This window comes from Scardinius erythrophthalmus (assembly GCF_964197995.2).
Source record: "Scardinius erythrophthalmus genome assembly, chromosome: 15".
NCBI classification, from domain to species: Eukaryota; Metazoa; Chordata; class Actinopteri; order Cypriniformes; family Leuciscidae; genus Scardinius; species Scardinius erythrophthalmus.
The window spans coordinates 21,147,187-21,163,278 of NC_138235.1; the positions used below are offsets into that span (position 1 = coordinate 21,147,187).

At 37.0% G+C, this 16,092-nt stretch overlaps 3 protein-coding genes across 11 annotated transcripts in view; 1 reads left to right on the top strand and 2 right to left on the bottom strand.

The window, feature by feature from the left end:
• The first annotated feature begins 974 nt into the window (after positions 1-974).
• LOC308703342 (F-box only protein 6-like) lies at positions 975-5,750 on the top strand. 7 transcript variants are annotated; one of them, XM_081386750.1, is made up of 7 exons: positions 982-1,314; positions 1,401-1,520; positions 2,977-3,226; positions 4,282-4,396; positions 4,523-4,618; positions 4,717-4,852; positions 4,934-5,750. In XM_081386750.1, the coding sequence occupies exons 2-7, from the start codon at positions 1,455-1,457 to the stop codon at positions 5,078-5,080; spliced, it is 810 nt and encodes a 269-aa protein (XP_081242876.1). In that variant the 5' UTR covers positions 982-1,314; positions 1,401-1,454; the 3' UTR covers positions 5,081-5,750. The 7 variants fall into 7 exon arrangements, with proteins under 7 accessions (XP_081242880.1, XP_081242876.1, XP_081242877.1 ...); XM_081386751.1 differs by having other exon boundaries at positions 982-1,011; XM_081386753.1 differs by having other exon boundaries at positions 994-1,314; positions 2,980-3,226.
• Positions 4,899-9,468, bottom strand: cdc42l2 (cell division cycle 42 like 2). 2 transcript variants are annotated; one of them, XM_081386757.1, is made up of 6 exons: positions 9,299-9,468; positions 8,189-8,328; positions 7,906-7,978; positions 7,683-7,783; positions 7,411-7,608; positions 4,899-7,318 (listed from the first exon to the last, which is right to left on the bottom strand). In XM_081386757.1, the coding sequence occupies exons 1-6, from the start codon at positions 9,324-9,326 to the stop codon at positions 7,229-7,231; spliced, it is 630 nt and encodes a 209-aa protein (XP_081242883.1). In that variant the 5' UTR covers positions 9,327-9,468; the 3' UTR covers positions 4,899-7,228. The 2 variants fall into 2 exon arrangements, with proteins under 2 accessions (XP_081242883.1, XP_081242884.1); XM_081386758.1 differs by having other exon boundaries at positions 6,425-7,318; positions 7,411-7,548; positions 9,299-9,438.
• The window catches only part of dnmt3bb.3 (DNA (cytosine-5-)-methyltransferase beta, duplicate b.3), a 32,056-nt gene continuing 24,995 nt past the window's right edge, over positions 9,032-16,092 (bottom strand). The window contains exons 21-23 of one of the 2 annotated variants that reach the window (XM_081386745.1): positions 10,646-10,715; positions 10,417-10,538; positions 9,032-10,306 (exon numbers count right to left, since the gene is read on the bottom strand). In XM_081386745.1, coding sequence (XP_081242871.1) covers positions 10,165-10,306; positions 10,417-10,538; positions 10,646-10,715 — 334 coding nt within the window. In that variant the 3' untranslated portion in view covers positions 9,032-10,164. The remainder of the gene's footprint in view (positions 10,307-10,416; positions 10,539-10,645; positions 10,716-16,092) is intronic. The other variant, XM_081386746.1, reaches the window with a different exon arrangement.

Consider the following 16,092-nt stretch of genomic DNA (forward strand, 5'->3'; position numbering starts at 1 on the left):
AACCGATGTAGAATAAAATATTTAAAAGAAATGTATGGGGAAATGACGCAATCAACAAACTTTCCTGGTATTTTTATTATAATTTATTTTATGTATTTTAATCAACATAATATGCATTTATAATGGCATTCAGTTAGTGCAAATACAAAAATAGTAAATCAAACACACCAATAAATTGGGGTTAAGGGGTACAAACATGGATCTTTTAATTCATCTTCCAATAAGCCTAAGATTCTTATCAAAGAATTTATCCAAAATCAACATTAATTAAAATAATCAGCCTTTTTGTTTTAAAACAACATAGGCTACCACCACTTACTAGCATACATGCTAAGATCACATAGCACTAATGAAATCGTGTTTAAAAGACTTTTAAGCAACCTACTGAGTGATCAGTGATGCATTCTGTTTTCCTTTTGATATTGTGGGAACAATTTTGACGTTTTACAAAATAACTGTATATTTAACTAAAATGTTTTCTCAGAGAAAGCACAGAACGCACATCCTATCAGAATTAATAATTGTATAATTAGGAAAATTACTATTTAGGGATTTTATAAACACAATAAACGAAATACCTAAAAAGTAAAATAATTTTTTATTTTTATTTTTAGACAATGGTGTAAAAAATACACCGACTAATTGGGACAACAAGAAATCATGATTTTCAGCAATATAAGATGCTTTTTTACTGAAAATATTATATTGGTATGGCCAGTAACATCATGTAATCCATGACAATGAGTAACACATTATTAAAATACTAAAAATAAAATTATTAAAAAAATATTTGGACATTCATCACTCATCTAGCGAATTCACACAAATCAAGTTTACAACAATCCACTTACTGTTTTTTTTCTTTTTTTTCTGTTTTTTCTGTTTATATCCTACTCGATTTGTGCAAATCAGGTAAAGAGGTTGAAAAACGCCAAAAAGGGAATGCCCTTCTCCCCTTTTTTGAACCCGTATGCATTCGTCAGAGTTGTGGGCGGGGCAATGACGCATACGGTAATAGAACTTTCGATTTTGAATCTCGTAAAACATGTGTTTAAAAGGATTATACTGATTATAAGGATTATACTGATTCAGCGGCGTTTGAAGTCTAGAATGCTGCTACATGTGACTAATGAGATATCTAAACTGGAAAAACGCATATATAACGGATCAGTTGACAGCGTCAAACCGGTAGTGAGTCGTCACGCTCCACTGCCAGATATATTTCAGTTTTCCAGAGGCAGATTAGAGTCCTGCTGCAATAAACATTCGTTATCGCTGGTTAGAAGATCGGTCTGACATATAACGAATGCGAAGGTGGCTACTATTATTTGCGTTTTCTTTTTTCTTCTGTAACATTGTCAGTTTTTTTTAATACGTAACTTCCGTGTTTTTGCAAGTAGGTCCAGACGTGCAAAAGTGACTGATAGATATCAAATGCCATTAAAAAAACAAGAATGGGTCATTCACAGAGCGGGAACATTCATGTTACTTCGAGGGACTCTGAACCCAGATCAGACTCAGTAAGTTTTTGAGTTCTTGGTTTCAGTTATAGCCAGTTGCTATAGAGAATTAGCATCATATTATATCTTGGCCATGCAATGTTGAAATTGACTGGCTTGCCTTATGATAAGTCGATCATTGTGGACCAGCAATAAACCAGATGGTCATACCATCTTAAAATGGTCGGGGATTGAACATGGTAGCTAGGGTTGCCACCTTTGATTTGTGAAAAACCGGGACACTTTTTTCTATTGTGGTGTTTGGGGGGGGGGGGGGGGGGGGGATGTTTTTGCATGATTTTCCAGCGCTGTTTTTTCTTTATATTTAACTGAAATTTTTAACTCTAAAAAAAATAACCTTGCAAATAAGTGTATTGTGATTGTCAAAACATTTTAGTAACTGAACTGAATTGTATTAGGTTTAGTGACAACATGTTACAATGTTTATATGGTACAATTTCTGGTAAGATACGTTTTTTATTATTGCTTGAAACAAATTTCAGGATTTCAATTCAGTTCAATTCTTGTGATTTGATTTAATTGACTGATTTGGATAAATATTAGAAGAATATTTACATTACATTCATTCAAAAAACAAATTTTTCTCAAGAAAAAAATCTCACCTAATGCTGTAAACATACAGAGAGCCTTATCAGCTGGTAAAATTATTTAAGGTTAAAAATAACTTTATTTAACAAATTAAATATAATGCGTTTTTTTATTATAATAACAACTTTATTTAATGATAAGTAAATATAATAAATATGTAATATAGTAGCCTATGTTTAGCTAAATAGCCTACTCAGCTCTTTTTTTTCTAGCCAACTAACGTGCTATAGCCTATTATGGTCATCAAATGGCTTTCCTGAGGTAATGTTATGTGACAATTGTTCTCCAGCTGTTTTATTGACCCTTTCCGCGGTTGAAAAACACTGATTGATCGATATTATGTATGATGAATATACATTTCGGTAAGTTGTTCGTTTTATTTTAACATTGTTCATTCGTGTTTATTTACTATTAGCTAGAGGTGATCAGTTCACGTGCCGCTAGGGATCTTTCACGCCAAAACGGTGTTTATTGTTTGAATTTCGTAATAAAATTGACAGAATCTGAGAGCTGAGATTTTTTTTTATATCACAAGTAACCTGCGCTGAGTCAGCGCAGTCGGTCTCCGTGTCCTCTTTGCTTCGCGATTTTTCTGTGCGTGAGAAGGGTTAATTGCACGTGGCAGCTCTGCAGTAACAGAAGGAAACGGTTTGAAACCAGGAAATTCTACTTTAGAAGTACATTTTAACAAAAAAAACGGGACAATTTGTGTCCCGGGAAAGAATATTAATTTTCCGGGACTGTTGCTCAAAAAAGAGAACAATCCCTGGAAAACCGGGACGGGTGGCAACCCTACCAGCTCGGACCAACAGCAACCATGTTCCACAGCTGGATCTAAATTGAAAGGTAATCTTTCTTCCTCTGTCAGCAGCCAGATGTTCCTCTAGCTGTGGTTGAGGAGATCCTACTAAACCTGCCTGAACATCAGGTGGTGCGAGTCTGTCGGCTGGTGTGTCGTGAGTGGAAGGAGCTGGTGGACAGTGCTGCACACTGGAGAGAGCGCTGTCGGAGAGAGGGAATCCAGCCCTGTGATGCCTCCAGACCCCCAGAGGACTGGCGCCTGTTTTACTTTATAACTAAGAAACGACGGAACTTGCTCAAGAATCCCAGGGCAGACGGTGAGCCACTGGACTGAAAATAAGTAATGTTTCAATAAAGCAGTGCACTTCATATTCTGGGCTGTTTCCCAGAAGCATCGTCAACCTAAGCTGATCATAAAGACCAATGGTGCCAATGGTTTTTACAATCTGTAGGCTTATGATGCTTTTTGGAAACAGACCTGGAACCTTGCAGTGTTTGCAAGGCAGCACTGTATTGATATTCCTCAACAATTATATTTTTGTCTCAACATGTTCTAAACTGTTAGTTTTGTAGTTTTTCAGCTTGTATGCTATTTTTCTGAACAGATTTATGCTTAGACATCTTCCACTTTTCTCCATCCTCCACCAGCTGATTGTAAATTGTTACATATCAGTTATTGGTTGATATTGGACTTTTTTTCTTTTTTATTATCAGTATTGGTCGATATCAACAGCTATCTTATTCTCATTTCTTATATTATTTTTTACCTTTGCTGTCATCTAACGCTCAATTAAAGTTAATATTTAAAAACACTAATAATTTAATAATACTATTAAATGTAAACTTAAAACGAATATCCATTTTATTCATGCTGTGCATTACAACATAAAAAATGCACTGCATGTTTGTTTTTATGTTAGCATGTTTAGTGATTACCTCTATGATTTGGTATTGCAAAATCAAATTTTTTATTTTACTTTTGTGGTTTAACCACAACAATCATCTTTGGTTTATGGCTCACAACAAATGTTGGTTAAACAGGCTTTTATGAATACCTCAATATTGCACTATTTGGAACAAAAACTGATCTTTAGACTAGAGCACATTTCAAGTATGTACATGCAGAAATGGAAAACTTCCAAGAGGGACCTAATAAGTCCTAAAAAAAATATTTACTCAGGTTTAAATTATTCCAAGCCCCCTTTGTCCAAGACAATATTCAAAGACTCTTATGTCTATAGGCTTATATGAACCTCTGGTACTTGTGTTGTAATAAAAAAAACTAAAACAAAAAAACAGTAACACTATTCCTTTGCCACTAATGTCACTTGCTCCATTTATGTAACGTTCCCCTCTCTGGTGGTCTGATTAGATGAGTTCAATGGATGGAAGATTGTACAGAATGGCGGTGACTGCTGGGCGATAGAAGATAATTCTATAGAAATCTCAAATAACACAGTTCCAAAATACTTTGTCACCTCTTACATGTAAGTTTGATATGACTGTTCTTCAGTTGAAATTATTTGCATTAAATACAATTTTCATTCGGTTTAACCAATATGACAATAGATGAGTCTGAGGCCTTTTTTGACACCTGTAAACTTTGTCCTCAGGTTATGTTTGAAGCAACAGCTGATTGATTTGAAGAAAGAAGGTTATAATGCTGCTTTCATGGATCAACAGCAACCTCATATCAAAATATCAGACTGGTGAGTGTTCACTCAAACTCTCATGTTATGTTACCATATCAGTGGTTCATTTATTATTCCAGTTAAAGTATAATATGCAAATGTTTTGTCTGCTGCAGGTATTCCCAACGCTGCGATTGTGGGTGTGAGTACCAGATCTGTGTAGAGTTGCTTGATCAGAAGAAGAAACCCATCTATACCTTTGAGCCTGAACCAGTTTTCTTTTCACAGTGGAATGATATGAAGTGGTGTGAAGTGAGTAGAAATGAAAATTAACAAATTTAATCAAATAACTCTGTCATTCTCACTATATATATTTTTTTATTATTATTTCAGATGACACACGTCTTTAAGGATTATGGACCTGGAGTTCGGTTTATCCGTTTCACTCACGGTGGGAAGGATACACAGTTCTGGGCAGGCCATTATGGAATACGGGTCACTAACAGTAGCGTGGAGATCTGTCCTGCAATGTTGGGTTAGAGTCCACCTTATTCGAGTCCATAAGAGCTGAGTCGAGTCCGAGTCCAACTAAATATTAAGTCAGTATCTTAGGCTTGCTTTAAGCATGTTTTTTAAATTTCACATCATCTCATTAATAGTATCCTGCTGAGCAAACTAAAAGTTGCCATGTAGGCTAATGGAAGTAATTGCCGACTTGACTTCTGTATTGCGACATTTCTGAGTGACGGCTTTTCAGATGTGAAAAACTATAGACATGACTGTATCATCGATATAAATTCAACTGGTAACTGACCATGTTACTTGAGTGAATGGAAACAGCGTATTGGGATCTGAAAAAACGAAAATGCATGCGGGCGTATGTGCGTGCAAGTATCCAATTCAGTTATCTTTCATGGCTTATTGAGTTTGAACAATTGAAAATCACTTGAATGTTTAAACTACAAGACCTAAAATCACTTGCAAATGATAGATAGTCTGTGACAAGTGCAAGCTGGACTCGAGTACCCCAACTCTGTTTGAATTTGTTCTCTGTTATGAGAAACGCTGTTCTATGTAATGGTGAACTTAAAAAAACCTTAAGAAAATTATAAGTGCATCTCTAATTGTTGTATATGATCTGAAGATTGTCATAATTAATTCTGTATTTGTATTTAATTTTGCACAATATATAAATGAGTATTTAGCTGTTTATTTGTAAAAAGACTCCTTATTATCTCCCAAACACTTTGTTGCAGTGAGACTGAGTACCTTAAACACTCATTCATGTTTAAGGAGGGTCTTCATTAAGAACTTGAGTTTCAGATATGTTTCCATAACATGAATCTCTCTCTAGTAATAATAATAATTTGTTACATTTATATAGCGATTTTCACAGCACTCAAAGTGCTTTACATAGAAGTGGGAATCTCCTCAATCACCACCAATGTGCAGCATCCACCTGGATGATGCGACGGCAGCCATATTGCGCCGGAACACCCACCACACACCAGCCTACTGGTGGAGAGGAGACAGAGTGATGAAGCCAATGAGTATATGGGGGTGATTAGAGGCCATGATGGACAGAGGCCAATGGGCAAATTTGGCCAGGATGCAGGGCTTACACCCCTACTGTTTTTTCGAAGGACATCCTTGGATTTTTAATGATCACAGAGTGAGTCAGGACCTCGGTTTAACAAGGACAGTGCTCGTTACAGTATAGTGTCCCCATCACTACACTGGGGTGTTAGGACCCACACAGACCACAGGGTGAGCAGCGCCCCCTACTGGCCACACTAACACCTCCTCCAGCATTTTTCAGGAGGTCTCCCATGTACCGACCAGGCTCAACCCTTCTTAATTTCAGTGGGCAACCAGTCTTGGGCTACAAGACCACAATTTTAATATTGAATTTAATACGTATAATTGCATATATAAATATAGCAGTGGAAAGACATATCACCGTCTTAATTTATGTCATGTGACTTTTTTTTTTTTAAAGGGCCATGTTTGACAAAAAAAATGAGAAAAGGTGATTTTTGACCATTTTTCCCTCAATGCCAAAGTTTAGCCTAGTCTAAAAATATATTGCATAATTTTGGCAAAGTGGCAATGTATAAAACCATGTAGGCCTATATTTTTGAAATACTCCAAAACACAGGTTTACGTATTTTCTTAAAGAAAGTGTGAAGAATGTTCAGCAAGAGCTTTTTTTTTAAATACAAATTTCTCAGATATTACCCAATGACTCAACTTGACATATCACAACTTACCCCTACCGTGGGACATGGTGTTGCATTGTTTTAAAGAAGTCATATTCATGGCTCTGACAATTATCTGTCATGACAGACATCCACACATATAAATTGGCCTATTTTACTCCTATTTACTTCACATTTCTCCTCTTATTATTTGACAACTTAAATAAAATGTGGCACATCTTACCCCACTCTAGCCTACCATACTAACATTTTTGTTAAGAAGAGTTTTAGTATCACAAAAGAGAGTTGTATGTGTAAAAGCTGCACACATATCCAATTATGTGACATGGGCACCATGGTATATAATGGGGGGATAAACTGTTGCGTAAAAGCTATTGTTACTTTCCTGATAAAAAAATAATAAAAATAAAAAATCCAATTCTGTTGGATTACGTCCAGATTCATCTTTGATTATGCTGCGGTGTCCAGCTCATAAAATAACACATTTGCATGTCTTCTGGGACCTTCGGGGCTCTAAAGCTGTTAATATCGCCTCATCAAATACGTTCTTCAGTCCTTTCTGTAATGAAAAGAAAAAGCAAATCGCTTTGTTATGCTAATAAAGCAAAAGCATGGCTTTAGAAACAGAACATACTCTACAAGCATACCCACCTGCGTTAGAGCAGAGCATTCAACATATTTCACAGCCTTTAAGTCTTTGGCTAGTTTCTGAGCTGTCTCTGGGTTGATTGGCTTTTGTTTGTTTTTTGCAAGCCTTGCAATAGTTATAGGATCGTCTCTTAGGTCAATCTGCGTTCCAACCAGCAGAAAGGGGGTTTTCGGGGAGTAATAGGTTATCTCAGGCACCCACTGCATTTTAAATGAATTGTTGTTAGCAAAAAATAAATGATTCCACATTATTGACAGATCACTGTCAGACTCACCTTTTCTTTCACATTTTCAAACGAGGAAAGAGAAACTACAGAGAAACAAACTAAGAAGACATCTGTTTGGGGATAGTTTAGGGGCCGTAATTTATCCTGACCTACAAAATATTGAAATATTTAGGTTTGTGAGTTTGGCAAATTGTGTTCATATGAAATCTGTTTAAGATATTCCCCACACTGTATTCTAAGTGTATAGATTAATTGCATTATTATCATATACCTGCAGCATCAAACAATCTAATAGAATATGGTTCTCCACCAATCATTACAGTCACAGCTTGGTTGTCAAACACCTGAAAAAGAACATGACAAAGCAACTGAATTGACAGGATTATTTCCATGAGTATTGCAACTGATGGGATTTAACGATCTATTCAGCTGTCATCACTAATAATGGGTACAAAGGTTGTATTTTTCTTTTTCAAGCTGGTAGAGAGGAACATATCAATCAGAGCAATAGTACTGCATACATAATTGGAAAAAAAAAAAAATCCATTCCTTACTGTTGGTTCTGATGGGAACTTGTTTGTAAATGAAACCAAAAGGCAGGTTTTACCAACGGCACCATCTCCAACCACCACACATTTAATTGTGGACATCGCTGTTGTCACAAGTTGCTTTCCAGCATCTGGCATCAAAGAATCTGTAATTCATAACAAATGCTATTACATTTACAGAGGGGGTTAGGATACTTACATGCCAACAGAGGAAAAAAAAGTCAGTTTCGATTGTGAATTTGTGCCTCCTATAAAATACTTTAAAGTAAAAAGCCATCTTGGTGTACATTTTTTGAATTCATAAGCCACAGGTTTTTTTCTTCCTTCTTCCACAAAAGCTCTGCTAAGATGCAAAATAATTGTCTGGATAGTTATTCTGATTTTATAATCTATGCGACGTGTTTTTTTTTATTTTTTTTTATATATATTGAGACAAACACGACTTTATTCAGTCATGAAAAACAGTCATCCAGTTTCAGTGATCAGGTATTTAAGAAACCTCAAAGAAAAGGCTTCCAAAAGGATTTACTATTATTCTCCACATTTTTTTGTTAAATATATGAATTAGTCAACCCAGGGACCTAAAATAACTAAAATGAAGAGCATAAACATTATATGTTTTAAAAGATAATTTGTTAGGAATGCCAGGACAATATAGAAAATAAGATAAGCATATTTCCCATGCCCCCAGGCTGAAAATCTTGGGTTTAATGTATTTAGTTTAGTCTGACCAGCATGTTTTGAGATGCTATTTATGTTTTTTTTTTTTAGAAAATAACATTTTATAAGAATGCCACAGGTGTTATTATTCTTTTGTGAATATAAATAACTTTCAATGAATAAAATAAAAACAGTAAAGTTGTATTTTATTAGTAATCATTCCAGAATGCTAATAAATAGTTAACATAAGATTTAGTCTAGAAAATTCGTCTTAACTCAAAACTTCTAACATTGTTTTAAGTTGCGAACATTTTGATAATGACACACGTTACGGAATGAAACAAACAAAGCATGACTTCTACATTAAACGTCTTCATTAAGAACTCTTAAAGCATAGCACGTGTAACGTTAATACAAGTGTTGACAGTGACCGAATTTTGACATTATGATAGATACCTAGTTTCTTAACAGCCTGACGAAACATGTTTAAACAACAGATGAACTGGTCTACTGTTAACTATGTAAACATTTCACACATGGTAACGTTACTGCTCTTTACTTTTACTACAAGCATTGTAAACAAATCATTGATATACAACGGTGCTGTCCATCCAAAACAGGACTCTACCAATCACACTTCAAAATAAAAGTCTCTTTTCTCAGGTCATGTGAAGCCTTAGCAAGTAACTCGTTTTAAGACTCTAAAATACCATCCGAATAAGTTAACTATTTTATTATTAATGATGTGGTGATTGTAATGAAATGCACAATCATTAAATGGAAGTGTCAAAAGAAAACCAGGATTTGAACAAAAATCTGATGTTAAAAAAAAAGTCCCCTGGTGAATTTTCTGTTGTAGTTTTTTTCTCTTATCTAACATTTGATGATACTCCTTTCTAAACTCAGTTACAAGTTTATATTTAGTTTTAGGCTTAGACATCATAGTGACCATTTCCATTAATTGATTAAATGAACATATTTAATATAAATAGACCAACTTATTTTAAATAAATACAAAAACTACTCTGAAAAAAAAAAAAAACTTTATGGTGGAAACCAGCTCAAATAAATAAAATTACAGCCTGGATAAATGAGAAGTTCATTTTTATCACTGTTCAACCCTCATTTCAGTTCTCAATAATACAAAGTTGCACAAGGTCTATTATCTTGTCACTTCACAGAGCACTACACACATTTACTAGGTTTATTACTTTTTAAACATGTAAAACAAAAATGTATAAACTGTTGTTTCCCTGAGTCTTTTTACTCTGAAAGAGAAAGATGAAAAGTGCACCATAAACTTCAGTTCATTTCAAGAGAACTTAGTCACAAGCAAAGTAATCCTTCAGTGGTGCTAAAAGATGTCTTATGACAGGGACACTCCAGGACTTCCCCAGCACTCTCTGCCTCTGCATACGCCCCATGTTTTTCACGTCTGTGTAATGCTTTGGAAATCCAAATATCCTATCAAAGGGCAAGTGAAGAGTGCATGAACATGAATCAAATACATATTTGTGACTGAATTTGAAAAGAATGTAAAACTGAAAGGATAGAATAAGTAAAAGTTAGGCTACTTCTCCAATTCAGTGATCCACAGACTGTCATCTTTTCCATTCATGATGATGGGGTAATGCCTGTCATCGACGCCTGGTTTCTGTATGTTTGGTCGTGTGGTGATAGTGCGAACTTTTTCATACTGCAAAATGGTAGATTACACAGCGTCAGAACTCAAATGGACAACACTGACACAGTTAAGTGTAATGGGATCATTAAAATATCTTTGGCTGGAAACTCATGACAAACCTTTGCAGTGCGGCCGGCCTCCAGACATTCCTGAAGACTGACTTTATCTTTCTGAGATGCTGTGATTGGTCTGGTCAAAACAGAAGAAAACACTTACCCCTAGTTTCACAGACAAGACTGTTTAGTCTGGTCCCAGACTAAAATGCATGTTTGAGCTGTTTAAAATGAAAGCAACTTGCACTGACATATTTTAAGATATGTCAGTGCTATTGTTTGGTCTCAAGATGCACACTAGTAATTGGAGATGCACCGATACTAAATATCTCTGCCGATACCCATTGCTGATTATTCAGAATGATATCGGCTAAAGCCGATAGTTTAATTTTTCTTATGGGGAAAAAAAAAATCTATCCCAGATAATGCTGCAAACTATACAGAGTGAAACCTCTAATTTGGTACACTTTAATATTAGAGGTTCAAATTAACAACAGAGATATTATATTCAATTGACATTTATTTCCAGATATAATATTCACGCTTAAAGGGACAATAAGTAGGAATTTCTCCCATCTAGTGGTGAAACTGTATTTTGCATTCAAACGAATAATGCGCCTCACTTTTCCAAATGCGCGTTGCATCTACGGTAGCCGTTATGTACCAAAAAGCTATGACAGGATGTCTTATAATAGCACTTCGAGTTTTTCTTCGGGTGAACAGGTTTGTTATTTAAAACAAAACTGAAACTTGAATCAACGAAAAAAGAATGCTACAGTATGAATTACTGACTGTGAAAAACATTACCAAGGGTAGTTAGCAGTAATGACGCCTTTATTCGTTATATTCGTTATATTTTTGAAGTACGTGCATTGTTAGATATCATTATCATACTCAATAGCTGCTATTCATCAAAGAGCCTGTTTAACTTACTATGAATAGAATAGATAAATAGATATAACTATAAATGTTCTACTGTCTATATAATAAAGTTCACAACAAAGCAATGAAAAATAAGCTTGTAATTAAGACCGTAACATTGACTTACCTGTCGAGAAGAAATAAGGCAACTTCACCATCTCTTTTGAAAGCTTTCTCCTGCATTAGCTATCCCGACATTAACCCTTGTTTTTGTAATCTCCGGTGTCACGTTTACGGTCTATTTTGGACTTTTTCGACGATGAGGACTCCTTATCCTGTGATTCATATGTATGTATGAATGAACGGTGTATAAATAACCGTACAGTGCAGGATTTTAAACTTGCCGGGGCAGTGACTAGCGCCTCTCACTGCTCTGCGCCTCCGCTTCTGTTGACTTCAGTCATGTGACGCTGGCTCTGAACGAAACGCGTTGTGGAAACGTGTTGGCCTAGTACTTCTTGTCCCTCTCTGCTATTATAGTTTTTCAAGATGGCGGAACTACATGGAAGCCTCCGTGGACCTACCTGTCACATGTATATAAAGATAATAAATTCTTCATTTACGAGGATTAGTCTGATCATTGGCATAGGTATTTGTACACCATTGAGGGCATATTTATGATTAAAAATATTGATTTTAGATAATAAAATACCTAAAAAGCTACATATTGTCCCTTTAAATAAAAGCTGAAATGCTTGTATACAACTCAGTTGCACATAAGGTAGTTTTCATTTAGTAGTTTTCATAAGGTAGCAAATTTATTCAAACATCCATATAATTACCAGTAAATAAGCTCTTCTCTAGTGTTTTTATAGCTAACTAACAAACTGTGAACACTGGTTAACTTTCCTGAGATAAATGCAACATTAAGTGATAGTTCAAGCAGCACTGTGTGAACAATGAGGCGCTACAGCAATCTGTCACGTCACATTTTAGAGCGTCAAAACGCCCTTTATTGTTTGAATTTCATGATAAAATGTACATAATTTGAAAGCTGAGACTTTGTTTCTTATCAGAAGTAACACAAACCTTAGATCTGGCAACCCTGGCCTGAACTACATGTGATTCATAGGGTCAAATAAAGCCTGCATTAATGTCACTATTTTTTACCTGTTAAAGGTGCAATGTGTGATATTTCTGAGGATCTATTGACAGAAATGCAATATAAGATCCATAACTATGTTTTCAGTGGTGTATAAAGACCTTACTTAATGAACCGTTATGTTTTTATTACCTTAGAATGAGTCCTTTATATCTACATAACCGCGGGCACCCCCCTTCTATGAAGGTCGACATATCGTGACGTCATGATTCTACCGTAGCCGACAGTGAACAAACAGCGCTACAGAGCGCGTTTCGTCACTAACTTGAATGAGAAGCAGCAGAAAAAGATGCAGCAGAATACTCAGGTTGTCCCTGACTCTGCAAACGTGGAGAAAAACATGCTGTCTGAACGACGCCTCGGACATCGTAACGTTAGCTATTTCCCCTTACCTATAGCTGCTTTGATGCTCTTATCCATAGCTCTTATCTTATACTAACTAGCATGGAAACAGGCTATGGTAAAGTCAGTGAATAAAAGACTAACACAATGATGAACAAGTAAAAAAAAAAAAAAAACGCAATAACGTGGTGTGAGGGACCAAGAGGCAAGAACAAGGAACACAAGCTTTGCAAAAGAAAATGGGTCTTTATTTGAACCCAAGAAAAAAAATAACTTTACAAACTCATAAACTTCTTACAACAAAAATAAACAAACAGAAAATGAGATCAAACAATTAGACAAAAAAAACAAACAAACAACTAAAACTACTGACCTGCTCAATTGAACAAAGCAACAGCTTATAAAGGAAAGGATGGGCCCATTACAAATTAAGAGGGGAAACAATTCAACTTTACATTCAACATATAACTATAAGTAAATCAAAGTCAAATCAAACAAAGGTATACAATAAATAAAGATAAGGAAAGCAAAATGTAATCAAATATCATAAATGTACAACCAAATAAATCAATTGACAAAGACATTAACGTTTCTTCCTTCCCCGGGCAATTCCAGCAAATGGTATGTTCGGGCGGAACCAATAACGTTTAAATTCTCTGTTCCTGCCCGGACTCTAATCCTTGTTACGCCAGGATGCGGCTGCAGCGGACCATGTCTGAAGTTCCTCACAAACGGTAAACTTAAACTCAAAATAGAAACAAATATAAGTAACATATACAACGTAACTAATTTGTGTGCACTTCAAATCAGTAACAATGTATATAAAATGTGCTATAAATGTAAACATGTGAAAACCTAACAATAAAGAAATAATTAATATGGTTTGGTTTGTGTGATTATTATGATCCATCATTATACTGAAACAAATTAATATAAATAACAAAATAAGTTTAAATAAAAATTCTTAAAATGTAAATCCTTTATGTAAATGTATGCTTGTTGGCGTGTGTGTATGTGCGTGCATGTACATCCACATTACCGCTCTTGTGCGGCCACCACTCGGGCCGTCACATTTCCCCTCCCTTCACGAATCTCGCCAGCAGAGCGGGATAGATAGTCAGCAGTAACGTTGACTTTACCAGGAACATGTTGTATCTTGAATCTGAAGGGCTGCATGGCGAGATACCACCTTGTAATCCTTCCATTAGAATCCTTCATTTTCTCCAACCACTGCAATGCTCTATGATCAGTCTCCATGGTAAACTCACGGCCTAATAGATAGTACCGCAAGGAATCCAACGCCCACTTTATGGCTAAACACTCCTTTTCCACCGTTGAATAACGTACTTCTCTTGGAAACAGTTTACGACTGAGGTAAGCCACTGGCTGTCGGCTCTCTGGTGGTCCTTGCAATAGGACGGCTCCTACTCCCCTCTCAGAGGCATCAGTCTGTACAATGAAAGGACGACTAAAATCAGGATTGTGTAGCACAGCACTAGTTGTCAAAGCTCCCTGAATGTCCCGGAAGGCTTTCAATCTCTCCTCAGTCCACTGCAATTGGTTTGGACAACGTGCCCCCACCATGTCAGTTAATGGAGCTGCCCTGCTGGAAAAGTTAGGGACAAAGCGATGGTAAAATCCAGCCATACCCAGAAATGATCGCAGGTCTTTACGTGTCTGGGGCACCACACACTTCTCCAAGGCTTGAACTTTCTTCACCTGCGGTCGCACAACACCCTGGCCAATGACATAGCCCAGGTATTCGGTCTCCTGTTTAGCTATAGCACACTTGGTGGGGTTGACAGTTAGGCCGGCATTCTGAAGACGCTGTAAGACTTCTCTGAGATGCTGCACATGTTCCTCCCAGGTGTTACTGTAAATGACAATATCGTCAAGATATGCAGCAGCAAAAGGTAAACCACGCAATACTTGATCTATTAACCTCTGAAACGTCGCCACGGCCCCATGAAGGCCGAAAGGTAACACCTTAAAATGGAAAAGGCCCCTTGGTGTTCTGAATGCCGTCAAGGGCCGGGAGGAGGGAGTCAGTGGAATTTGCCAATAGCCTTTAGAAAGATCCATTGTTGTGAGATATTTGGATTGGCCCAACCGATCAATTAGGTCACTTATGCGAGGAGTAGGGTAGGAATCAAACTGGGATACTGAATTCAGATATCGGAAATCAATACAGAACCTTATACTCCCATCCTTCTTTGGCACAAGGACTATGGGGTGACACCACTCACTGTTTGAAGGTTCAATAATGCCCAAGCGGAGCATAAGGTCTACCTCCTCCTGCAAGGTCACCTGGAATCTTTCAGGTATCCTATAGCTCTGGCGTTTCACGACAGCATCAGGTTTCAGTACTACACCATGTTCAATCAAGTTGGTAAACCCAGGATATTCAGAAAATACTTTCGAAGTGAAGAGAACTTGTACCTGTGACCGCTGGGAAGCTGTTAGATGATCCAACCCAATGTCCCCAGGAACTGGCTGCGGCAGATACTGCTCATCAGATTCTTCCTCTTCAATACAGCAAATCATCAGTGACTGCGACTTTTCAGGACGAGGAACCCACTCTTTCAACAGGTTAACGTGCAAAACCCGACTAGATCGATCTTGACCCGGCATACTGATTTCATAAGTCGTAGGACCCAGGCGTTTCTTGATCTCATAAGGACCCTGCCATTTTGCTAGCAGTTTACTCTCTCGACTAGGCAACATGACAAGTACCTTTTTACCGACCTCCAGATCTCTTTCTCGAGCCAGGGGGTCATACCAGGTTTTCTGCTTCCCGCTGGCTTCCGCCAAGCGATTCTGAGCCAAAACGGTCATCTTCTGCAACCGTTCCCTCATCTGCAGAACATAGGAGACAACACTAGTGGGCTCTTTCTTTTCAGGACTCCCTTCCCACATCTCCTGGAGCAGAGCCAATGGGCCCCTGACATCACGGCCATACAACAGCTCGAAAGGAGAAAAGCCTGTGGAAGCTTGAGGGACTTCCCGATAAGCGAATAGAAGGTAGGGCAACCATTGATCCCAGTCTTGACCAGTCTCACTGACAAACTTCCTTAACATCTGCTTCAAAGTCTGGTTAAATCGCTCAGTCAACCCATCCGTTTGGGGATGATAGGGAGTAGTGCGCAGA